Source organism: Laetiporus sulphureus (assembly GCF_001632365.1).
Source record: "Laetiporus sulphureus 93-53 unplaced genomic scaffold LAESUscaffold_25, whole genome shotgun sequence".
NCBI lineage: Eukaryota > Fungi > Basidiomycota > Agaricomycetes > Polyporales > Laetiporaceae > Laetiporus > Laetiporus sulphureus.
The window spans coordinates 443,392-465,758 of NW_024468534.1; the positions used below are offsets into that span (position 1 = coordinate 443,392).

Here is a 22,367-nt window from a genome sequence, read left to right on the forward strand (position 1 = left end):
GATGCTGTTCAAAAGCATACTGCTTTTCCTTTGCTCCCTGCAGCCGCTCGTCCACGCCCTCACTTATCGCGCAGCCGATATCTCGTCCATACTGGTGGTCGAAGATGGCGGGATCACTTACTCTTATGAGAATGGCACAGAGGCTAAATTCGAGGACATTCTCGCCGCAAATGGCATGAACACTGCACGTATCCGAGTGTGGACCTCTGGAACGTACGATTTGACCTACGCCTTGAAGCTTGGCAAACGTGTGAAGGACGCGGGATTAAGGCTTCACATAGACTTGCATTATAGCGACACGTGTGAGTCCCACTACTTGGGGACTTCAGCAGTCGTAATTCTGATTGCTTAGGGGCGGACCCGGGTCATCAAGCTATTCCTTCGAGCTGGCCTACTGATCTTGATGGTCTGAACGCGGAGATTTATGAGTGCGATGCGTTACCGCCTTCTGATCTGTATCGCGTCGCTAATCATGATTCATCTGCTTCAGCTACACTATGGAGGTAGTACAAAGCTTCTTGGACCAGGGAACGCCCATTGATATTCTTCAAGTTGGTCGCTGCGGTTCCGCTGCTTGTTGCAGAAGTATTAACATGCCTACTCTGTCTTAGATCGGCAACGAGATCAATAATGGACTACTCTGGCCTGTCGGCGAGATCTCGGAGAATGGCTTCTCTCCCGCTTCCCAGCTGCTTCACTCCGCGATTCAAGGAGCAAAGGCCACCGGCGAGAACCCGACCATCCTCATCCACCTCGCGAACGGCTGGGATTGGTCAGGCCTGGAGTATTTCTTCGGAGGCATTTTTATTTCGGGTGCATTGGAGCTGTCGGAGGTCGACATGATGGGCGTATCGTTCTACCCCTTCTACGGTACTGACGCGACGCTGGCCAACTTGTCAATATCTCTGACGAACTTGGTCAATGAATACGGCAGAACAGTGGTGGTCGCTGAGACGGATTGGCCGGTGTCGTGTCCGGGGGTTAATTTGAGTGACACCAGCATTCCCATCTCGGTGGCTGGCCAGGCGGAATGGGTAGCGGACATCAGGAGTGTTCTGGAAAGTCTACCGGACTCAATGGGCCAAGGAATCTGTGAGTGTTTCGGGCGGTCCATAGCAGATAGCACATGGTTGACCGTTCTTCAGACTATTGGGAGCCTGGATGGGTCGGTAATGCGGCTCTTGGCTCTTCGTGCTCGGTATGTGCAGAGGCTCGCGTCTCCAATGCATAGGTCGTATACTAACTCGACTCCAGAACAATCTTCTCGTAACGTCCAGTGGCGAAGCTGAAGCATCAATTAGTATGTTCAGCAGAGATATGTAGGCAGAGACTATATTTTATTGGCAGAAAAATGCACATCAGTGGAAGGCATGCCATTGAATGGTTTATGGACGGCTGCTCACACTGATGGTTCCATTTGTCAGTAAGGGCCATTAAAGAGGTCGATTGTGCTCACCTGTGCAAACCGCTCAAATGTAGTTAGACGGTCAAGAATTCTGTGGAACATGGTTCGTTGCATCTTTCCCTTTTAGTGTTGATGAATGTATGACTGAACCCCACTAATAGTGTAATATCGAAAAGAACTACCGCAAGCAGCTGGTTGTTTCGAACGGCGCTGAGTTCCTTGTCTGTGGTCGTATTTGTGACATGGGTCAGACTCCGCGGTAAACGGGCAGCGTTCGGGCATACAACGTGATTACTGACGCGACCACGTGACCGCGTCGAGTTGCTTTCGCGGCCTTTCGGCTGCTCTAAGAGCTTATTACATCAAAAAGTCTTGTATAAGCTCATCGTCTTGAGCTGATGAGTTGTTTTCTACACAAATGATATTCTAAATTCATTGCGGACAAGCCGTGGGTGCATTCTCTGTTCAAGGTTGTGGTATCTATTAATGTATCTCGGTTTGACAATAAGGACTCCGTATTGAACGAACGGATACCATAATCACGAAGGTATGCTCTGCTTCCTGCCAGCGCTCATACTACTCGTTGTGTGCATCACAAATGCAATCGTCTGTGACGGGCCTGATCGGTAGGGTACTACTCGCCTCGCGCAAGAACACGTCATCATAAAGCAAGCAAGACCGTCAGTTGTCACGAGGTACTAGACGAGGTACTCTAGCTGGGCCTTCGGATCGGGTGGTATTCAAAGCACCCTCGCATTGGTTAGGACGGGATGAGAGCACATGTTCAACAACGCCGGGTAGCAAATGATAGGCTAAAATGGCGCTGCGTTCAGTCCATGAATCTCATGCCAGTCATACGGCTGAGACAAGGCCAAGACGTGTCGACTATAATAGCCTGGTTTGTCTCACGGGGAGTCCGTCGCAACTTGGAGGCGGCTAGGGCCCTCACCCGGGCCCTGTCTCGATGTTCGGCAAGGGTTAGGTATATCAAGATGTCTGAATACTAGTAGTAGGTTGACTCTTTTGATCAAGTAACGGTTCCTGGAGCGTCCGCTGCGATTCAAACGTTCATTACGTGAGCGGATACATTTTCTGATAGAGCGCTACGCCGCTGACTGGGACTGGCGCCTATGAGTGCCCGACGCTCCATCCGATCGGTCGTTCGTGTACCCGCATCCCTATAAAAGACGGATATCTCGTGCCTTTGAAACACCCTTCCTCTCACTCTTCCTTGGCGGCCCTCTTCATTCCGTAGAACCCCGGCTGCGCCGTACGAGCTCAATGGACCTCTACAAAGGCATAGAAGGGGGCATCTCCGACCTCGCCCTCCTAGACATGCTGACGGCCCCGGATCTGCCCACCCCCAAGCACAGGTTGAAGAGGAGGGATTCTGACTTGGATCCGCTGCTATTAGCGGCCGCTGCTGCATATGGCCCGCACGTTACTCGGAACCACTATGCACATGACTTCTTCCCTGCAGTGGGCGATCCTCGCGCGGAGGGAGCGTACGACTGGACTCAGTGGCATGGAGAGACGACGCAGCAGCGGAAGCCTCGCTACAGATACGTGAGCAGGCAGGCTCCCCGGAGTCAGAGGCTAAAGGAGCAGGGTATTGCGCCAGAGAAGGAGAACGAGCCTGTGAAAGAGGCTGCGACCCCTCTGCGGCGTACGGACAATCTCCCTCTCCCTCCGCCAAAGACTCATTCCATAGCTCGCCCTCCCGCACCACCGTCATTACTATCTTCACAGTCAGCTTCGGTTACCGATGCTTCGGCGAGCGTCTTCACGTCTCCGACAATTTCGGCCGTTCAGGTCAAGTGCATGGCACGCACGAGAGTACCCACTCCGCACGGCCCGGTCTTCTTACATTTATACCACAACAATCGAGACAACAAAGAGCACCTTGCCATCGTTGTAGACCCGGCGCAGCTGAACGACGATAGACCTCAACTCGCACGTCCACTACGTAGTCAATCACTAGATGCTGTCTGGTCAGATTCTGAGACGGAGATGGACCGTATCACGCGGGGAGCATACGTCGGACGGTTGTCTCCCACTTCGCAAACCCCTTCCACTCCAATAGAGCAGTCGACCATTACCACAGGCACCATCCCGTTTCCTCTTGTTCGAATACACTCGGAATGTTTCACTGGGGAAACCATCGGGAGTATGCGTTGCGACTGCGGCGAGCAACTTGACGAAGCCATCCGGCAGATATCCCAGCCTATCGTGATCCCTGCTTCATCTCCATCGGCAGAGCCGATCACGATACCCGGACGCGGGGCCGTAGTTTATCTCCGTCAGGAGGGCCGCGGTATTGGTCTTCTCTCCAAGATTCGGGCGTACAATCTGCAGGACCTTGGACACGACACTGTCACGGCGAACATAATGCTCGGATATAAGGCGGATGAGCGGGGATACGAGGTCGCCGCAGCCATCTTGCGGGATCTGGGTTTGGGGGCGGAGACAGGGGAAGGTATGCGGTTGTTGACGAACAACCCGGATAAGGTGCAGGCGCTAGAGCAGGAAGGAATTCGCATCGTAGAGCGCGTACCGATGGTTCCAAGGACGTGGCAGCATCGTCAACACAAACATGACGATGTCAAGAAGGTGGAAATGGTGCACGGCCTGACAATGATTGGTGGTGGGGAGGTGTACGGTGAGGACCTGGACCGCTATCTGCGCACAAAAGTATTGAAGATGGGACACATGCTGCCTCTCTCGGACGATGCATACGCATAGCATATACCTCAATCCAACAAATCGTCGCTTGCATATATAGCTGCATCTATCTCTTATTATTGACTTGTGTCACCTAAATGGTTGCGGAGTGTGTATCGTACATCGGAATTTGGATGTATTTATTCCGAGCTGTGTACGCTGCCCTGTCGGCTGCAGCTTCGCTGAAATATGTCGGAAACCATCATGGTCTGGGCAGGGTGTGTACGACGTAGTAGCCGAGCGCAGTCGCTGTGCGTCGACGTCCCAGCGAGACATTCAAGTCGACGCGCTCGTGGCGCGTGAGCTCGGCATCGTCAGCGGCAGCACTTCCCGTGCCTGTTTCTCAATCTACCACCGCCTCGTTTTGCTCGCTGCTTTTGACGGCGCCGACGCTGCTACTATGAATACGTTCGACCCTCTCAGCTCAGCGTTCCCGACGGAGGAACCTCCCTGGCCAACCACTCCGCATACTCCCCACACTCCGATCCCGAACTTGCCACGCCCATCTCCGCATCTCGATACTTCACGAACGCAGTCGTCGAACGGCTTATATGGCAAGGAGCCTCAAATATACGGGCAGCCAGAGCCTGGACTTATATCCCCCCGATTGACCACTGCATCAAATGGGACTAAATTCGAGAGACCGGAGCCGTATCTCAGAGTACGAATTACCGGTTTGGACAGGAACAGACGGGACATTTTGGTCAAGTTCGATGCGCAGGTCAGTGCCGCACTGCATTAGGGTCGTATGGCCGCTAGCTCCGTCGCTGACTTTTCGGCTATCTAGACGAACCTGGTGAATTTCACCGGGACGACGTACCGCAACGTGTCGCGATCGTATCAGGAGTTCCAGCAGTTCTACGACGCCATCATCCACACTATTCCACAAACCATCATTCCTGCTCTCCCGCTGCCCAAGACGTCGGCGCCGACGGACGAGGAGGATGACAGGCTCGTGAAGATCATGCTGCAGAGATGGTTGACTAGGATCTGTGAGGATCCAATCCTCCTGCAGGAGGAAGAACTCCGCTCCTTCATCGAGAGCGACTTTGGCTACCAGCCCACACCAAATGTCCGACGTAAAACCTCGAGTGGGTTCAGTCTGATCAAGTCGCGAGTGCCAGACGAGGACGAGGAGCTCCAGCGGGCTCGCTTCGAACTGACGAAGTTGGAGAGCCAGTATCTCGAGGCGGCCAAGGCTATTGACAAGCTCTCTCGAACACGGAAAGGTTTGTCGCCACAATCTCAAATCTGTTTACTTTTTCTGATAATGCCCGCTAGGACTTGGGTTGGTGCGAGCTGAGATGGGAAACAAATTCGTGAACGTGGCGACAACAGAAGCTCATCCTCCTTTGGGAAATGCTATCCAGAAACTGGGCAGAGCGTGGCACAGCCTCGCTGATCTTGACCAGGCGCAGGGGATCAGTGAATGCGTTATCGTCGGTGACTCTCTGGGCTACCAAGCGTTGAACGCACGGTCAGCTAAGGAGACACTGCAACAACGCACAGCTGTGTTGGAGGATTACCAGGCCGCTGTGAAGACCACTATTTCCAAGCGTCGAAACGTGGAACGACTCAAAGCTAGCAGCAACATCAGGTCGGACAAGGTTGATGAGGCTTTGGAGGAGATGGAGGAGGTCAGTTCAGATTGTCGTGGAAGACAATCCCAGTCTAACCACCTTGTCTCAGGCGAATAAATACGAGATGATCCTCGCCAAGCGAGCAGAGGGCATTTCGCAGAACCTCCACCGTGCTCTGGATAGACACAAGAAGCTTGTCACGGAGGACGTCACAGCAGCACTGGTCGAGCATGTTCGTTCGTCCATCATGTACGAGCGACAGCTGCTGCGAGAGCTCGAGGCACTCAGGCCAGACGTGCAAAACGCGGCAAAGAAGCACGTTCCGGCCAAGCCTGCTGCAGCACCTCGTCCAACATATATTCCGCCATTAGAGGATTTCTCGAAACCGCCAGCACCTCGGCCTGCATCTGCTGTCCCTACCACTAGCACATTCAAAGTGTCACCCAATACCACACAGGGGCCGCCTCGTACCGCCAATGCTTCGCCCCAGCCTCCATTGCCAGTATCACCTTCACCATCCTCGACAGGCACGATTAGGAGCACCTTGCCTCCACAATCTCCTGGGGCCGGGCCGTCTTCTCCATTCCCACAGCAGTCTTCCTTCACTCCGCCTCAGCTTAGCAGCGATGGTCCGCCACTCGGCGGCCGTTTCGTCGACGGTACGAAGTCGATGTTCGTCAAGTCGACCTCTTCGCCCTTTTCGCCTGTATCCCCTCTTCATCGCCCGATCTCACCCGCGCCATCAGCAAGGGGCACGCTGGATTCCCCATTGCATGGGCCACATCCTCTCACGAACCCGCCCTTGTCGCCGCTGTCGCGTCCGACAAATGGCGGCTTTTCGTCTATGCCGTCATCTCCGGCGGTAGACCCTCTTACAGGCATGCCTGTCACCATGTCACAATCTATGAGGATACAGCCAACCAGGCCGAAACTAGATGCGAGGGAGGCTGCAAGCAAGCTCGCGAACATGTTTTAGAACTCTTCCTGCCGTATCGATACCTCAGTATGCTATTTCCTAATTCCCATGTCGCCAGGATGCGTCAGGATGTCATATGCTTTCTAAGGACTCTCATAAAGTACGCGTGCGGCCGCATCCTCTCACTCCGAGAGGCTCTTCCCTGCGTTCCTGGTCATGTGACCGCGATATTCTACTTATGTCCCATATGACTCGCTGCGGGGCTCCGCGATTGTGTCTTCCGTAAAACTAAGCTTGAGGCGACTGTCTACCAGATCAAAGCAGGTACATCTCATTCCTCTTCACCATTCTTCTGTAAGACACCTGCGTTGATCATGCCCAAGAAATCGTGAGCCATGATGTCTGAGATGCCTTGAGGGCCCTTCATTGAAGCTGTAACCAGCTTCCGCGTAGTCGTCCTACCAGGAGACGGAATTGGTATGTTCTTGGTTGCTGGGAAGGCGAGCAGACCTTACCGCTCACTCGTTTCATAGGACCGGAAGTCATCGCTGAGGCCGTCCGAGTGCTTCAGACGGTGTCTGCCGCTTCGCCCGATGTTGAGCTCAAGCTCGAGTCACATCTGTTCGGTGGTTGCGCCATCGATGCTACTGGGGAGCCTCTCCCGGAGTCTACGCTGAAGGCGTGCCGAGAGGCTGATGCGATTCTCATGGGTGCGCATCGTCGATCCTCTACCTCAAGTCCGTTCAGTTACATTGTGCGGCGGCAGGTTCCGTCGGAGGACCCAAGTGGGATGTTAATAGCAAAGTACGTCCGGAGCAGGGCCTGCTCGGACTGCGCAAGGCCCTTGGCCTCTACGCCAACATTCGACCTGCGAACTTTGCGTCGGACTCCCTTCTCGCGTACTCTCCTCTCAAGCCGTCCGTCGCGCAAGGAGTCGACATCATCGTGATCCGCGAGCTCATCGGCGGTGCATACTTTGGGCCGCGCAAGGAGCTCGGTTCAGATCCTCAGGACGACTCGGCGTACGACACGATGGTGTACAGCGTGCCGGAGGTGCAGCGTATTACCCGTGTTGCGGCGCAGATCGCACTGGCAGCCAACCCTCCTCTGCCCATCCACTCCATCGACAAGGCGAATGTGCTCGCGAGCTCCCGTCTGTGGAGGAAGGTCGTCGTAGAGACGCTGCAGGCGGAGTACCCGCAGCTGAAGCTGGATCACCTCCTGGTTGACTCTGCGTCCATGGTCATGGTAGCGAGCCCCAGGAAGCTCAACGGTGTCGTCGTGACGGAGAACCTGTTCGGAGACATGTGCGTGCTCTCGCTCTGACTTATCCTTCAGCTACTCACTCGCCAGCACAGCCTTTCCGACGAGGCCAGCGTGATTCCTGGCTCTCTGGGGCTGCTGCCGTCAGCCTCTTTGGCAGGCGCCCCCTCCGTCGCGGATGCTACCTCACCGGGCTTTAAGCCAACCTCTGGATTGTACGAGCCCATCCACGGCTCTGCCCCTGACATTGCTGGCCAAGGCATCGCAAACCCTGTCGGCACAATTCTCAGCGCAGCGATGCTTCTGCGATACTCGCTTGGCATGGATCGCTATGCACAGGCGATCGAGAATGCTGTCCGCAAGGTTCTTGATGATAAGGACAAGGGTGGCTTCGAGTTGAGGACTGCTGATCTCGGTGGCAAGGTCAAGACGAAGGAGATTGGTGACAAGGTCATAGAGGTGCTTAAGAGCTTGTTGTGAGCGGTCGAGCAGAAAAGAACAGCGTAATTAGGCCGATGTCATAAGTTGTATCACATATCTCAGAATGTAGCATTCATTGCACACAAGCTGCAAGGTGAAGCGCGTCGTCGGCGCGATCGAGGCGCGCTGGTATACGCGCTCCACGTGATCGTTCTGAGATTTTTTGGCCTCTTGCATTCAACGCTCATGGCGAACCCAACGGCAAAACCGGCGTGCAAGCATCTTGTCCTCGATGCCGGCCCGTTGCTCTCACTCTCTCCCTTGCGAGGCCTCGCGGAGACCTACTACACTGTACCACAGGTCCTAGATGAGTTGAAGGACAGGAACGCGCGGGAGCACTTCCAACAACTCGGGCTATCGGCGGGTGTGCGAATTGACGTTAGGGGGCCTGATGCTGCTTCCCTTGCGTACGGTGTGTGAGAGTGGCAATGGTTTGCCGACTATGTGTTGATGGCAGTATTTACAGTGATCGAGTTCGCGAAGAAAACAGGCGACTACTCAGTGCTCTCGCATGCAGATCTGTGCGTTCTGGCGCTAACATACGCGCTGGATGTGCATGAAAGGGAGGCTGCGAAGAAAATAGCTGAGGCTCCCAAGGCGCGTCTGGGACTTGTATATCCGCGAACTGTCCAAATTCATGAGTGCTGCAGGTTGATCCAGCGACGCCTGCTGCGCCAGAGCAAGCTACCCAGGAGTGCGAGGCCGAAGAACATACTACAGTTAATGAGGATGATGCTGCGAGGAAGGACGAGCCAGCCGTTGCAGATGAGGAGGACGTTACTGAGCCTCCAGAATCGGAGCCACCATCCTCTGACGAGGGAGACGTGGGCCACCCGGAGGAAGAAGATAATTCAGTTGGTGATGCGGAACTCGACAATGAGCAGAAGAGGGGATCTCCCGCTGTCGAGCTGCACCGCATACAGGAGGTAAACGAGAACGCAGCTAGTCGGCAGACTGCACATCCGCCGCTAGCTCCGTCTCCCGCCCCCAACGCTCAAGCCTCTCAAAAGCCAGATCCTGCGACAATCTATGACGATCCCTCTGATGAAGATGACGGAGAGGGCGAATGGATCACGCCAGCAAATGCTGCACTGCATAAGTCTCGTGCGCTGGAGCTCCTACCATCTGCCGCCGACATGGGGCGGAAGGGGAAGAGAGGAAAAACGGGAAAGCGGAAGGGCAAAGGTGGACCGAAGCAGGAGGAGGGGGTTGTGGTGGGATGCATGACAGCAGATTTCGCCATGCAGAACGTGCTGTTGCAGATGGGGCTCGGGCTTGTTGGAGTGGAAGGGAAGCGGATAGAACGGGTGAAGAGCTGGGTGTTGAGGTGCCATGCATGCTTCAAGTACGTGCTCTCTGTTCTTGGATCCCTTACGATGCTCACATCTATGCTTTTAACCGAACCGTAGAATATGCAAAGACAATTCAAGAAAATTCTGCCCCTCCTGCGGGAATCCATCTCTCATACGAGCATCCGTGACCATTTCCTCGCCAAATGCAGGCCCAAACACGCCAGCAATGCAAGTCCACCTCAAACCAAATTTCGTGTACAGAACGCGCGGGACGATCTACTCGATCCCTGCGCCGAAGCCAGGCACCGCGAAGACCGGTCCCGGCGATGGGCTCATCCTGCGGGAGGACCAGCTCGCGTGGCAGCGCGCGAAGAAGCGGGCAGATGGCAAGCGGGAGAGGGAGGAGAGGCGGCTTCTGAGAGCCGCGAGCCGGGGTGCGCGGATGGGCGAGGGCGGCGCAGTGCTGGGTAGCTGGATGGACCCGGATTGGGTGCCTGAGATTATCAGTGCGGGTGCGGGCGGTCAAGGGAGGAGTATGAGGAGCAGAGGGATGGACGGGGATATGCCTGTCATCGGGTACGGTAGGAAGAACCCCAACGAGAAGAGGAAAAGAAGATGAGAGGATGCCTGTTTCTTGTTGTCCTCGTCTGCTTCTACGTGTCGATCGTTAGTTGACGGTTGGTTTGTATGCCTTACTGGATCATCTCGGCTAAAGAATATGAGGGCACCGGGTGTAACGTACATGTTCGTGGAGTAGAGTCGGTATGTATATATTGCTTCCTCGTCAGTCTATGCGCCCAAGCTCCTGCTCATAAAGCGCCTCTTCTGAAATGACATCCACCATTTGCTCGGCTTGCCAGTGCCGTCTGCGTAGAGCTTCTCCGCAAGGCGGCCAGCCAGCTCTTGCCGTACCTGCATGAGGTACTGACGGAGATAGTCTATGAGGTTGACAGACTGCCATAAGCTCTCCCATATTGAATATGCATTCGCGGAAATATCGCACCAGCATCTGCCCTACTCGCTGGTGGCGCATAGTGTGCGTTGAGCGAGAAGTTCGCGTCGCCGGGAATTGGGAAGTTGTCCACGGCAAGCGTGTTCAACATCTTTGTAGCCTCTATCTGGCTTGGAACAGTGCGTGCCGACCCGAGCTTGGCAAGGCAGTCGGAGACGAAAAGAATGAGGACAATGAGTAGACGATCGGCAGGGCCTTTGATCTCGAAGTTGCGGAAGAGAGAGTTGGCGCGGAAGAGGTCAAGGGTCTCGTCGATGATGTCGGCTTGTGACGGATCCGCTAAAGAGGTGTTTTAGTCGTTCGAAAACTACACCGATATGAGGCTACATCGGACGTACCCTGCGGTGCTGGACCACGAAACTTGCTCTTGATCGGGAGGACGGCCATGTTCCCGACCTCCCGGATGTCGGGATCCTCGTTGAAAGAAGAGTGATAGGCCTGTAGCCCGCAGAGCTCAGGTAATGTAGCTAATTGACATTCTGAATGCAGACTCACCGGCATTGTGGACGGAGTATGCTGTTTACCCACTGACAGCAGTACTTCCCGCCACAAATTCCGGCGTTTGCCGGACGACGCGCACACGTGTTTCGCACCAGGAGCTCGCTGTGGCGCAGGCGAATGAGCAGTGATTGACTTCCCCCTCTTCGTTGTTCTGCTCGCCTTTGCCGGCATCGCCCACATTAACTACCACCTGAGCGTGTGTGATATCTCCTTGAGATGGCAGAACAAAATACGGGCATTGAAGGGCAGAATCATGATGAACTCTTTCGCTTTGTGAATGCGCATCGTCCTTCTCCGGACACTGTCACAAGTTGCGTATGGTATTGGCCTGTCAAGTCAACGCATTGACATGAGAGATAACGGAATCAGGCTTGATCAGACGTATGCGCGCGTTGACCTTGAAGCTGCTTCCAGTAGAGGTCCCTCCCGAGAGCCTCGCAGATCCGACCAGCAGAGTGATCACTCCTCAAGTGATCGAGGCATATATGGCAGCAGCGGGAGACTTTCTGGAAGTTGTAAGTCAGGATGTGTGACTTTCGGATATACTCCCTATCAAGGAGCCTACAGTTGCCATATTGTCTGCTACGAGCACGCAAGGAGTTTGTATGGGATGCGAACAACAATCCTGCTGACTTTGGAGAGAATTCCGGGAGAGGTGAGCATGCTTAGTGCTATTATTTATAGTCACACTGATTGAAGTGGTGGGCAGCTGTGGCTTGCGAAGTACTAGCTCGCCGTGTAATTCACCAAGCCCCTTCGGACCAGACGGTACCGATGATGTCGACTCGTTTTCGGTACAAAGAGACAGACGACGGCATCAGTGAGAAGGCGAGTGCTCTCGAGCTTGCCATAGACTCCCATTGGTATGTCCATGGATGCATATCATACGAGACGCCGTGAAAATTGACAATGCTGTTATTAGTACGATATTCCTATCGTCCACTGAAGCTCAAGATGGTGAGTTAGTTAGTCAATCCAGCGAACTCAGGTATCAGCTCTCTCAAACGACCTCAGTGGTGAACTACTTGTGGAATGGTCAACTAGTCCAAAAGCATGGCCATGATCATGATATCGACTGTACGTCGTTACATGACGATGCATATTCGTTCTGACAAATGATTCGTTGAGAACAGTCGTTCCATATAGGAAATATGGGTGTGATGGATTCTGGGCACATCTTGACCCAGGCAGGTTGTCTGTTCCTCGGTAGGAACCATGAACCCCACCGCCGAAACCTGCCGTTGACGACGTGAATATCAGATACCAGAACATCTTCCGCATAGTCGTATGGTTATTCTTCCTCTTCGCATACTCACAAGCAGGTGAAATTGCTTCCGGATTTTGCGGCGTTAGGAACGAGGCTTACACACTTTGGTAGTCCGTGAGCCTCTGGACAAGCTGGATCCTGATCACTCCGAGCTGGACATTTGGGAAGTGATCATGTACATTTTAGCACTATCATTTTCATTCGAGAGTGAGTCTTGCTGTTTTATCCTCCGGTCATGGGCCTCAAATGCCGTTCGCCAGATATGCATAGGGTGAGACAGGATTTTTGTGGGCCATGTGGCCATCTCATCTTTGGACCTCTAGATCTACAAGCTATTCCTCTTCGCTTCCTGGCGCTCTCTTGGATTCTGGGACATCGTGTCATTCATGACGGACTCGTTGCTGCTCGTGGCATTCATTCTGCGGGTGGCCGGTATTGCTTCTGAGGAGCCTAGCAGTGTGACGCTTCGCATACTGAGTTTTCAGTGCCTGAGTTTCGTCGCTCCGTTGATCTGGTAAGGCACTTTCCTGGGCGGTCCATTGCTTCTCACGTTGATCTCATATTGAACATAGGATGAGTGAGTGTTCCCAATCGGCACGGTATTTGCAGTTCCCTTGACATCTTTACCCAGAGGTTATCCAAATCTTTGACGGATTCAAGTGCGTTCACTCTGTCGCATTTTGAACCCACCTGACTCAGTCATCTCGCTGCAGGTTTGTGGGAACGATGCAGATCTGCGTCGCGCGTATGTTGAAGGAGTCTGGGATCTTCTTCGGAGTACGCACTAATCCTTCATCTGATGAGTCTTCAATTCACGGTGAACATCGCACAGCTCCTCGCACTCCTCGGGATTGGATTCATGCAAGGGTTATATGCCCTCGATGCTGCGGATGGGCAGGCGGATCATTCCCGTGAGGTACGTGGATGTTTCATTGCTAAAGCAATACCGCTGATACCGAGGCGTGGCACTTCAGGTGGTGCACGTCCTGGTGCAGGCACTACTCCAGTACGTGGTAGTGCAGTGAGCTGCATTTATATGTTGCGAATTCATAGGTGTCATTGATACAGATCGCCCAACTATGAGATGTTCGCTGGGAGGTGAGTCTAGCATGGCAACGCGAGAATTGTCAAGAAGTTAACACTTCATGTGGCAGCCCTGCTGGACAGAGCTTGTACTACCTGTACGTCACCGACCTGCAGTCCACGCTTTGCCGATTTTGATACCGCGTAGATGGAACGTCGTGACGGCGGTCATCCTCTTGAACGTCCTGATCTCTCTGTTCTCCTCTGCGTATAACGATGTAAGCGAGTTCTGCAGTGTCCCGTCATCGCCTCGCCCCACTGATCATTTCTCGTCGCAGGTTGTTGAGGACGCAGCGGCGGAGTACATGACATACTTCGCCGGAAAGGTGAGCAGTATGATCAGGGCGCCGGACGATTACGTGTATCCCGCACCGTTCAACATCTTCGAAATCTTCCTCGTCGCGCCGTTTGAGTCAGTATGATTTTTTTTCTTGAATTAAGAAGTTCGTCTGATTGGACGTCTGTAGATTCTTTGTGAGCGAGACTACGTACGCCAAAGTCGGTGTCGTGCAGTCAACGTCTTTTCCGCAGGCAGTCTTACCCGTGTTCATAGATCAACCGCTACGTGATGCTGGTCATCTTCTTCGTTCCGCTGTCGATTGTCGCGCTGTACGAGGCGGAGCTGGAGCCGTCGAAGAACAGGTGGATCAAGGACTGGCTCGCGCATCCCGATGAGGGCGGTGAGGGCACGCCTGAGTTTGAGAATCCGGAGGTGCATGCGGATGATGCGGCGAAGGGGCTGAAGATCAGCAAGGTGCCGTTTGTGGAGCTTGTAAAGCTGTTCCCGGATGCGACGCATGTGAGTGGGAGCTGCTGCTGCGCGCGGTCTTTTACTGTGAAGCTGATTGTTGTTCCATAGTCAACCGAGGCGGTTCTGCTGAAGGAGATCAGGCAGGTAAAGGAGCAGATCGAAGAGCTCAAGCAGCTGATGATTAAGAAACCGGAATGAGCTAAGGTCTTACCAAGGCTTTCTGTATGAATATAACTGCAGTCTTCATTACGATAAGCAAATACCCCGAACAATGGCTGGATGTGGTGTTGTAATGCTACAGACGTGTTACACAACGCAATGATACAAGCGAAAGGCAGAATTATATAAAGCTACTGCTCGAACTGGTCCTCCTGCTGTGCTTCTGGTTCCCTCACGAGCTGTGTGAGGATACCCATAGAGCGCACAAAGAATGGTCGGATCTCGTTGATCTCCATGGAGCACAGGTTGGGTAACTAAGTGTGAGACAGCGTGATTAGATGGAGGTGCGCTGTCTATGATGCCGGACTCACGCTCAGTTCACTGTGATCAAGCTTGGAGAGACCTTCTTGACTCTTCGCCTGCCGAGCCTCTCGAATGTCTTGCAATAGTGACCGAATCTTGTCTGGGTTTGAGACATCATCCGGAGCGCTGACAAACATCGTCAGTCAAATAAGACAGAAGGAGAGGGCAGCGCGTACACGTCCAACAACATCTTCGCAATCTCCACAAAGCGGAACGGCAGCTCGCTGAACTCCGGCTGGCTCGTTTCGCGCGCTAGACAATCCTGCAAGAAGTCTGGCGTCCTAAGCACGTACTATCGTGCAATCTGAGCGATAACTTTACACACCAACGTTCAGCCAGGCCGGAGGCATGATGTGGCATTTCTTCTTCAGTTTGAGATTCTTAGCTATCCAGATCGCTACTTTGCATTTGGCAGGAGGACGCAGAGGCCCATACGCTCCCTACGCAGCTGCATGAGAACCCTCATCCACTTTTTCCTGGAGACATGGTGTACCGCACTGAAATGAACGCTGTCCGCTCCATTGCGACGAGGGGGACAATCTCCACCAGCTGCTCAGAAGCTATGAACTCCAGTTCTGCGGGAGTGACTGATGTCCTCAGAGAGGGTGGCAAGGCCATTCCGCGGCACAAAAATTCTTGTTGGGTAGAGGATTAGTGGATATGTATGGAGGTAAGAATGGAGGGACAGATGATATTACTCGCGACGCGGAACGCGTCAGCCACGTGAGGAGCGCGTCGCGAAGCTTGTTTCAACGTCCAACGTCAACGTTCAAGATTCTGCGTCCTCGCGGCTCTTACACGTGTGCTTCTTGCGGTGTGCCCCCATCTTCTGGTCCCATTTCCCGGCTCGTACGTTATGCTCGTTTTGACTGTTGAATCTATCTCAAACGGATGGATCAGATCATGCTAGGCGCCAGGACGAAACAGGTCTATGCATACGGGCGACGTGGATCCAGAATCGTGAATGTCTCTGACGACCGTGACAATGCGGTCAAAGACAACGTCGAAACCCGCAGGCAAGACGACGACTCTTCTAGCGATTTCGGCTCATCGCCCCTCGAAACAAATAAGAGAACTCTGAACTCGCATCGAGGGACCTCTCCAATACCATTACGGCTAGGTCTGGCACCTATTGAAAAGAAGAAACCAAAGAAACCTGGACGGCCGAGGGAATCTGCTGTCTCCAAACCTCGGAAGCCCTTCGATCCATACCAAGAGAGAAAGGCGGAACCTGCCGGTTCTAAACTAGATCGTATAGCAAACATACAGAACCCTGTCGGCCCTAGCACGCGAAAAGCGAGAAAATCTTCAATCGCAGTGTCAAAGCTTGTCAAGCAGAAATCGCCAGTTCTTGCCCGTCGCCCTCTTCATCCGCTCCCTCCCAGTGCACTGAACTCTCCGGTCGTTTCCACCGCACTGAAAAAGACGCGAAATCCAGTCGGGAAAGGCTTGCCGTACGCTCCCCGCTCTCCAGTTGTCGATGTTGATATCTTCGTCCTGGACCCCTCCGGACGCAGAGTGAGCCGCGAGCGGCGGGTCTCCAGGTCAGGCGTACAGGCCAACTGCTTAGCAGGGCCGTCCAATTGGAGAGATACTAAGCTACTTATCGATCTCGCGGAGGACTCAGACGAAGGAGTCCCACCGGCGAAGCGCAGAAAGGCACCTATTTTGACCATAATTTCTTCAGACGAATCGGATGAAGAATCTGACATGGGCAAGAAGCTGCCAGGTCTTAAGCTTTCAGTGAACGATGAAGACGATGATCCCCCCATCCGCCCTCCAAGGGCTCGAGCTGCGAAAGCAAGACGCCGCATCAACATCATAGCATCTCCGGAGACTTCACCGTCTCCGCCTCAAGTTCTGCCGCCCAAAGCAAAGGCCGCTACCTCTTCAAAAGCCCGCGGCCTTCCGGAACCTGCGCCAGAATTCGTGCTATGGACACCACGCCCGGCTCACGCTGAGCCAGCAGCGCCCGCTTTCCCCACTCTCATCTCTCAACATACTAAGGTGAGACAGCTCACCCCGATCCGGCGACGCCCAGGGCACATCCCCACCTTCCTCGCACCGCCCTCTCCTCCCTCACCCACTACTCCCACGGACCTCGACCTTTCCCTTGATTTCGATGAGCTCTCGCTCTTAGACGCCGACCTCAAGCGCGCAGAGTCGATCGGGTTGTATGCGGCGCCCCCGCCGGCTTTCATCCGGCCGCTACTGGACGAGTGCGCTCAGCGGACACCACACGAGTTCTCCGCATTCATAGAGACGTTTCCGTTTGACCCGATCGTATACGCGGAGGGGACCGCGTCAGCATCTGCGCAGTTCCAGAAGATCGGCGAGGCATCGTATTCGGAGGTGTTTGGCATTGGAGACGTTGTGTTGAAGGTTATACCTTTGCGTGACGAGGAGAAGCAGGCTCATGGCAGAGCGTTTGTTGACGAGAGCCTGGATATACCTGCGCCTAGTGACGCTAAGGACGTCTTGAAGGAGATCATCGTCACAAGAGCTATCGGAGACATCTGCGATGGCTACGTCAAGTTGCTCCGCACGTACATCGTGCGTGGAAAATATCCATCCTTGCTGCTGGACCTGTGGGACGAGTACAACGAGAAGAAGGGCAGCGAGGCCGTCAGACCTGGTATGTGCCGTGCAGTATAGTGGGACGCAGCGGCTGATATTGTCGTCTAAGATGGGTTTAGCGTATCCCAATTGTACGCGATCATCGTACTGCCGAATGGCGGTCCGGATCTCGAGGCGTACACATTCAAGACGGCGTCCAAGACCGGCTGGACACAGGCATGCAGCCTGTTCTGGCAAGTCGCGCGCGCGTTGGCAGACGCGGAGGAACTTGTTTGTTTCGAGGTGAGTGTCCCGCTCGCCGAGGACTGCTTGTGTCAACTCACCTCTATATGTATGTGTGTTGCAGCACCGTGACCTCCACTGGGGCCAGATTCTAGTGAAAGATATCCCCGTCACATCCAAACCCACCCGCAAGACTACCAAGAAAATGCCGATGGACGACGAGTGCCACGGCGTGGAGGTCACCCTGATCGACCTCGGGCTGGCGCGTATGAATTCATCAGACAAGGGCGTTCACTGGACGCCATTCGACGAGGAGATCTTCGAGGGACAAGGTACGTAGCTCAAGCCTCCACCGCTGTGCTGGGAGCTCAACAGTATGCGATGCAGGTGACTATCAGTTCGACGTGTACAGGATGATGCGCGAGCATAATGGGAATTCGTGGCGGGAGTTCCGCCCGTTCACGAACGTCATGGTAAGGTTCCCGCGTTCCATGCCGCGCGTAGCTTATATGGAGCCTGTGGGTCTTCCAGTGGCTGCACTACCTGGCGCTCAAGCTTTTGCATAGCAAGCGACTGCGCGCTCCGCCTGCACCGCGGAAGAACGCCGCGCCCAAAGCCGTCACGAAGCCCGCTCACACTGAACGCGAATGCTACGAGTGCCTCGTCGAGATGCAGGCGGTGCTGGCGGACTGCCTCGAGTCGTGCAAGCCGCCGCGCGCCGCGAAGAGGGGCAGGCGGAAGACGCAGGTCCCGGTTAAGGTGATTGCGTCGACGATGCTTGAGAGTGCGGGTGATGTCGTGCAGCTCGCTGTGGAGAGGGGATGGATTGAAGGAGATTGCGAGCAGTAGGTTTACGGAGTACGACATTGTGTGGTCGCTGCGCTGTCCAGTCTGTACGGATAGGAGGCTCGAACATTGAATATTGACCGACAAATGCGATCGCAGAAATATATCATTGGGCCCGCTAATGGAAGCCCGAAGCCCGACGAGCTCGCTCGAGTACATAGTAACCAGTGAGTACATGTGTAACGGAACTTATTCAACATATTTCACGCTCGCAATCGGTGCCATGTCTGCGGTGTATACGATCACCTCACCGGCACTAGCGCTTGTCCCACATTACTCATCCAGACAAGCCTACCTTTGCAACCGCCCTGGCAGCTCAGCGCTTAACAACATTCAACGTTCAACCCTTCCCCTTCAGCCAAGCTTCCTCATCATGCCCAGGTCATGCTCTTTCCGCATAACTGCCGCGGGTGCAACATCATCTACCCCATCAATGTTTTCGTTGAGCAACGCTGAGTATCGGGCCTGACCATCATTCCCAGCCAAGTCAAACATCGCATCAATACTGATCCCTGCTACTTCTTCCTCGCCAGACTTTGTTTTCACTGTGCAGCCAACCTTCTCGGCTATCATGATGTTGATTTTTGGGGGGGGTTGCTTTCACGGAAGACAAGATCCATGCTGTGCAAACCATTCACTGCATGTTTCACATCGTCCAAGACGTTCGGAGGCAGAGCCGTCTTCCGGTATCTGGAATGTGATCTTTACCCTCAACGAAATCCATAATCACCATGATGATGTCCACATACCTTGGAGCAAGTGTGTATCTCTGGTGCGAGCTTTATATTGGCTAGGTGGCGATGAGCACGCTCGTTGTACCTCTCGCGGAACTTGACAAGCACGGGCTTGCCATTCAATTCGGCGTGGAAAATGGGTCGGCCGCGGTAACTGCTTTTTTTCTCCATCATCGAACCGTGTTTTGAACCAGGCTGATCCTGTGGTGAGCACAGCAGACTTTTCGGGAGAATTCGAGGACGACGCACTGCATACAAGGAGTCGATCTCAATCACGTCGATCTTTCCGCGTTCAAAGAACACCTTCTGCCCCTCGTAAATCATCTGAGAAGATGTACGAGGAGAGAAGGTGTTCTTCCTTACGGACATGAATTGAATCGTCGACAGGCTCAACTTCTACTGCATTAGGCTTGCACCTTTCATGCTTGATGTAATAGTAAAGTGTCAGAGTCGTGGTCCCGACGACGCGGACGTCTTACTATCACGACCACGGTGATCGTGGTCAGAGGGTGAGTTCGAAAACCAACGTACCGCGATTGTCCTAAACAGGAAGGCTGCGCCACACCAAAATGGGCCACAGACCCCTGGTTCTCATGCGATTATAGTCTGCGCAAAGTGACTGCCCGGTTCATCGATAGAAATGCACCGTATCTCAAGTAAGCTCGCGGGTTCTGCACGAGTCGAACTTGTTCTCAACAAGTGTTCCTACTATAGCGACTCAGGTGGACAGTACCAGGATGGTACGGTGTACCTGTGACACTACCCGCACTGTACATGCCTCCGGCCAGCCCTGCATGTGAACTTGAAACATGTACTTTCTTTAAATATGTCACCACATTTACGAGCGCAACAGCTACCAAACTTAAAATTCTGAAAGCTACATGTCGCGGTTGCATACTCTTACATCGACGTTAGTATATGTGGGAGAGACTGCAACGGACCATCCTGAATGCCAGTATACCTAGGATGTCGACTATCGTACAAGTATCGAGAACATGAGGGTAGACCTGTCCGTCCAGTGAATCGTGGTACGCACGGAACGTAAGCATAGAGAGCAAAAAAAAGGATTAAGTTACGACAATCGAATGTACTCAGACACTAGCAGTGACGACGCGCAGACCACAGCAGAGATTGGACAGTGGCACGCACGCCTCACACGAATATAGCCAAACGGCAACGACAAAACACTATACGAACACATCTCATCTCACTCCTGGCCTTCATTCACGTCCGCGACAATCTCGCACTCTTCCTCGGCCGTGGGCTTGTCAAATCCTTGACGTCCCTATGCGTCTTGGCGGGCGAGCCGCGCTTTACGTCGACATCTACACATATCGTCATGGACCGCGTGAGGCGGCCGCGGCTGGCGGACCTGTACAACGCAGTGGCCCTTTCGCGCAGGTTGTAGTGAGAGGACCGGGCAATGGACGGGTTCTCGGCCACCTCCTTGTACTTGCGTTTGCGTGTAGGCGTGGGCGTAGCGGGGAGACGAGCTACCGGTGACTGTGGCGCGGAGGCGTTGTGTGTTGAGCTCGGAGTAGTCGGGAAGTACGGCTGTGCGACGGGCAATTGCGAAAATGCGCGTTGACGGCGCAGACCATGCGTGGACGCGGGAGAGTTCTCGGGAGTGAGCCCTAGCTGAGAGAAGGACACGTCCTCCGCAGGGGGGACGCGAGAGGGCGTGTCGAGCTCCGTGGCGGGGATCGCGCTGGTATTTGCGACAGGCGACCGTGCGTTATTGCGCGGAGTCGCTAGCGGCGTGTCCGTCCAGTCTTCTGTTTCTTGCGAGACCCCTTGGAGGTCGGGTGGCGAAGACGGCGAAACGCCTCGGCGATTCGACGGGCCAGCGACCGGACTCCCGATGAGGGCGAACGTGCGTTGCAGGGTGTTGCGTTGCGGGGTGACTGGGGCGGCGGCAAACTGGACGGCTGGAAACCCTGACAGGCCATAGTCGTCCGTTGGCTGCGGCGGCGCAAAGTCAATGGCAGGCTCCGTAGGGACGCGCTCGAGGGCGCGCCGCTTATAGGGGGGCAGCAGGCCGACAGAGACGCCTCCGGTCTCAGCGTCAAAGTAGGCTGTCCGGCCGGTGTACTCGTCGGGCTCAAACTGGTCCTCGTAGGTCATCCTGGTGCGATTGTACGGGTCGGGCTGGAACTGGATCGGCGGGAAGTACGGCACAGACTTGATCGGCGGGTGCCTGCTCTCGTACGCAAAGTCGCGGGCCTTGATGCCGTGTTCCTCGAACAGCTTCGCATGGCGTGCGCGTCGCTCCTCCTGTGCTTGCGCCTTTGAGTCCTGCACGGGTGCCGCGGAGGCAGGAGCAGGCTTTGCGTGATGAACGCCGGAGGACGTGCCGCCGTGTGTGGTCGCGCTCCTACTTGCGTGACTACCGCTCGCGACTGGAGTGCTGCTTGATGGGCCAGTGGAGGAGGTGCCGCCAACCGGGGCAGCTTCTGCCCTGGGTGCGGGCTGTGCATTGTTCTGACGTTCCTTCATCTTGGCCTCGCTCGTCGTCGCACGCGAGAATAATTGAAAAATCGACTTGCGGAACATGGCTGTCTACAGTGTAGGGATGGAGAGAGAAGTGGGCTGAGGAATGTGATGCTTGTGCCACCGGGCGGGCTGGGATTTATAGGGCGGGGAGGCGCGGTGGCTGGAGCGTGCGCGTGAGCAAACGTGGAGGTGACAATAGAGTTTCAACTTGTTGATCCCCTCATATGGAAATTGCCGGTCCGGCACCGTGTCGCGGCCGCCCCTACGCGCCGACTTCCCGATTAGGCAGTCGTTGAGTTTGCGGTCGTGATGACTCGCCCAGAGAAAATCTCAACATGAACTCCGTCTCAGCTTTCATTTCACACATCGCTTGTGCCAGTTTCAACTTGAAACACAGCTGTTGCTTTCTTGGCGCAAGTGTGGGTCCAACTCGATGTCCGAGCGCTCGGCACAAGTCAGTTGCTTGGGCCGTGCGTTTGTGGACGGTGCCACGCACTTGTGAAAATCTTCACCGTGAGCAGCGACGGTCGCATTTATGAGAAGATCGTGTCTACTGCATAGCCTCCTATTTTTCGTGTAAGAACCACGAGTGGCTGTGTATCTGTCCGTGCAGGGAAATTACAGTATGCTGAAACACACTAGTAGCTTACACGTAAAGATACCAGCCACGCGCCAGCAAGGCCCCGTCCAGAGAAACACGCG

The 22,367-nt window shown here is 54.4% G+C and overlaps 11 protein-coding genes across 11 annotated transcripts; 7 read left to right on the forward strand and 4 right to left on the reverse strand.

The window, feature by feature from the left end:
* Nucleotide 1: 1 nt before the first annotated feature.
* LAESUDRAFT_655424 (glycoside hydrolase family 53 protein) lies at nt 2-1,323 on the forward strand (the record flags this gene model as incomplete). Its single annotated transcript, XM_040904553.1, has 6 exons — nt 2-302; nt 353-428; nt 491-551; nt 612-1,092; nt 1,146-1,198; nt 1,255-1,323. 6 exons carry the CDS (start codon nt 2-4, stop codon nt 1,321-1,323), a joined length of 1,041 nt encoding a protein of 346 aa, XP_040763394.1.
* Nucleotides 1,324-2,568: 1,245 nt separating this feature from the next.
* Nucleotides 2,569-4,326, forward strand: LAESUDRAFT_726942 (uncharacterized protein). The gene has a single exon (XM_040909131.1). It carries the CDS (start codon nt 2,687-2,689, stop codon nt 4,145-4,147), a length of 1,461 nt encoding a protein of 486 aa, XP_040763395.1. The 5' UTR covers nt 2,569-2,686; the 3' UTR covers nt 4,148-4,326.
* LAESUDRAFT_224030 (uncharacterized protein) lies at nt 4,312-7,023 on the forward strand. The gene is made up of 4 exons (XM_040901633.1): nt 4,312-4,847; nt 4,914-5,355; nt 5,408-5,763; nt 5,816-7,023. The coding sequence occupies exons 1-4, from the start codon at nt 4,527-4,529 to the stop codon at nt 6,680-6,682; spliced, it is 1,986 nt and encodes a 661-aa protein (XP_040763396.1). The 5' UTR covers nt 4,312-4,526; the 3' UTR covers nt 6,683-7,023.
* LAESUDRAFT_737484 (3-isopropylmalate dehydrogenase) lies at nt 6,997-8,365 on the forward strand (the record flags this gene model as incomplete). Its single annotated transcript, XM_040910792.1, has 5 exons — nt 6,997-7,010; nt 7,065-7,099; nt 7,156-7,332; nt 7,389-7,929; nt 7,981-8,365. The coding sequence occupies 5 exons, from the start codon at nt 6,997-6,999 to the stop codon at nt 8,363-8,365; spliced, it is 1,152 nt and encodes a 383-aa protein (XP_040763397.1).
* A 186-nt stretch (nt 8,366-8,551) lies between these two features.
* Nucleotides 8,552-10,276, forward strand: LAESUDRAFT_760202 (uncharacterized protein; the record flags this gene model as incomplete). Its single annotated transcript, XM_040912699.1, has 4 exons — nt 8,552-8,777; nt 8,832-8,977; nt 9,016-9,710; nt 9,775-10,276. The coding sequence occupies 4 exons, from the start codon at nt 8,552-8,554 to the stop codon at nt 10,274-10,276; spliced, it is 1,569 nt and encodes a 522-aa protein (XP_040763398.1).
* Nucleotides 10,277-10,446: 170 nt separating this feature from the next.
* LAESUDRAFT_737486 (ARP2/3 complex, 21 kDa p21-Arc subunit) lies at nt 10,447-11,056 on the reverse strand (the record flags this gene model as incomplete). The annotated part of the gene is made up of 3 exons (XM_040910793.1): nt 10,447-10,595; nt 10,661-10,948; nt 11,008-11,056. The coding sequence occupies 3 exons, from the start codon at nt 11,054-11,056 to the stop codon at nt 10,447-10,449; spliced, it is 486 nt and encodes a 161-aa protein (XP_040763399.1).
* Nucleotides 11,057-11,386: 330 nt separating this feature from the next.
* On the forward strand, nt 11,387-14,469 carry LAESUDRAFT_655392 (calcium activated cation channel; the record flags this gene model as incomplete). The annotated part of the gene is made up of 23 exons (XM_040904551.1): nt 11,387-11,480; nt 11,540-11,685; nt 11,738-11,825; nt 11,880-12,033; nt 12,093-12,127; nt 12,185-12,247; nt 12,304-12,376; nt 12,431-12,492; nt 12,549-12,644; nt 12,698-12,708; nt 12,761-12,951; nt 13,010-13,014; nt 13,069-13,096; nt 13,151-13,214; nt 13,270-13,353; nt 13,412-13,443; nt 13,506-13,535; nt 13,592-13,618; nt 13,669-13,738; nt 13,799-13,932; nt 13,988-14,018; nt 14,074-14,319; nt 14,380-14,469. 23 exons carry the CDS (start codon nt 11,387-11,389, stop codon nt 14,467-14,469), a joined length of 1,854 nt encoding a protein of 617 aa, XP_040763400.1.
* Nucleotides 14,470-14,621: 152 nt separating this feature from the next.
* Nucleotides 14,622-15,411, reverse strand: LAESUDRAFT_655486 (Psf2-domain-containing protein; the record flags this gene model as incomplete). The annotated part of the gene is made up of 5 exons (XM_040904556.1): nt 14,622-14,744; nt 14,802-14,919; nt 14,970-15,066; nt 15,119-15,233; nt 15,292-15,411. The coding sequence occupies 5 exons, from the start codon at nt 15,409-15,411 to the stop codon at nt 14,622-14,624; spliced, it is 573 nt and encodes a 190-aa protein (XP_040763401.1).
* Nucleotides 15,412-15,579: 168 nt separating this feature from the next.
* On the forward strand, nt 15,580-18,577 carry LAESUDRAFT_681253 (uncharacterized protein). The gene is made up of 6 exons (XM_040905759.1): nt 15,580-15,642; nt 15,694-17,428; nt 17,480-17,652; nt 17,717-17,924; nt 17,980-18,065; nt 18,124-18,577. Exons 2-6 carry the CDS (start codon nt 15,697-15,699, stop codon nt 18,439-18,441), a joined length of 2,517 nt encoding a protein of 838 aa, XP_040763402.1. The 5' UTR covers nt 15,580-15,642; nt 15,694-15,696; the 3' UTR covers nt 18,442-18,577.
* Nucleotides 18,578-18,748: 171 nt separating this feature from the next.
* Nucleotides 18,749-19,795, reverse strand: LAESUDRAFT_750566 (uncharacterized protein). The gene is made up of 3 exons (XM_040911612.1): nt 19,753-19,795; nt 19,188-19,681; nt 18,749-19,035 (listed from the first exon to the last, which is right to left on the reverse strand). The coding sequence occupies exons 2-3, from the start codon at nt 19,539-19,541 to the stop codon at nt 18,793-18,795; spliced, it is 597 nt and encodes a 198-aa protein (XP_040763403.1). The 5' UTR covers nt 19,542-19,681; nt 19,753-19,795; the 3' UTR covers nt 18,749-18,792.
* Nucleotides 19,796-20,002: 207 nt separating this feature from the next.
* LAESUDRAFT_726952 (uncharacterized protein) lies at nt 20,003-21,862 on the reverse strand. The gene has a single exon (XM_040909132.1). It carries the CDS (start codon nt 21,723-21,725, stop codon nt 20,397-20,399), a length of 1,329 nt encoding a protein of 442 aa, XP_040763404.1. The 5' UTR covers nt 21,726-21,862; the 3' UTR covers nt 20,003-20,396.
* Nucleotides 21,863-22,367: the final 505 nt, after the last annotated feature.

Coding starts and splice junctions, on each gene's coding strand:
- LAESUDRAFT_726942 (XM_040909131.1), top strand. CDS start 2,687: ATGGACCTCTACAAAGGCATAGAAGGGGGCATCTCCGACCTCGCCCTC.
- LAESUDRAFT_681253 (XM_040905759.1), top strand. CDS start 15,697: ATGCTAGGCGCCAGGACGAAACAGGTCTATGCATACGGGCGACGTGGA. Junction 17,653..17,716: donor AGGAACTTGTTTGTTTCGAG/GTGAGTGTCCCG, acceptor TGTGTGTTGCAG/CACCGTGACCTCCACTGGGG. Junction 17,925..17,979: donor GGAGATCTTCGAGGGACAAG/GTACGTAGCTCA, acceptor TATGCGATGCAG/GTGACTATCAGTTCGACGTG.
- LAESUDRAFT_726952 (XM_040909132.1), bottom strand. CDS start 21,725: ATGTTCCGCAAGTCGATTTTTCAATTATTCTCGCGTGCGACGACGAGC.
- LAESUDRAFT_750566 (XM_040911612.1), bottom strand. CDS start 19,541: ATGTCCGTAAGGAAGAACACCTTCTCTCCTCGTACATCTTCTCAGATG. Junction 19,036..19,187: donor AGATACACACTTGCTCCAAG/GTATGTGGACAT, acceptor CTTCCGTGAAAG/CAACCCCCCCCAAAAATCAA.
- LAESUDRAFT_224030 (XM_040901633.1), top strand. CDS start 4,527: ATGAATACGTTCGACCCTCTCAGCTCAGCGTTCCCGACGGAGGAACCT. Junction 4,848..4,913: donor TGGTCAAGTTCGATGCGCAG/GTCAGTGCCGCA, acceptor TCGGCTATCTAG/ACGAACCTGGTGAATTTCAC. Junction 5,356..5,407: donor GCTCTCTCGAACACGGAAAG/GTTTGTCGCCAC, acceptor AATGCCCGCTAG/GACTTGGGTTGGTGCGAGCT.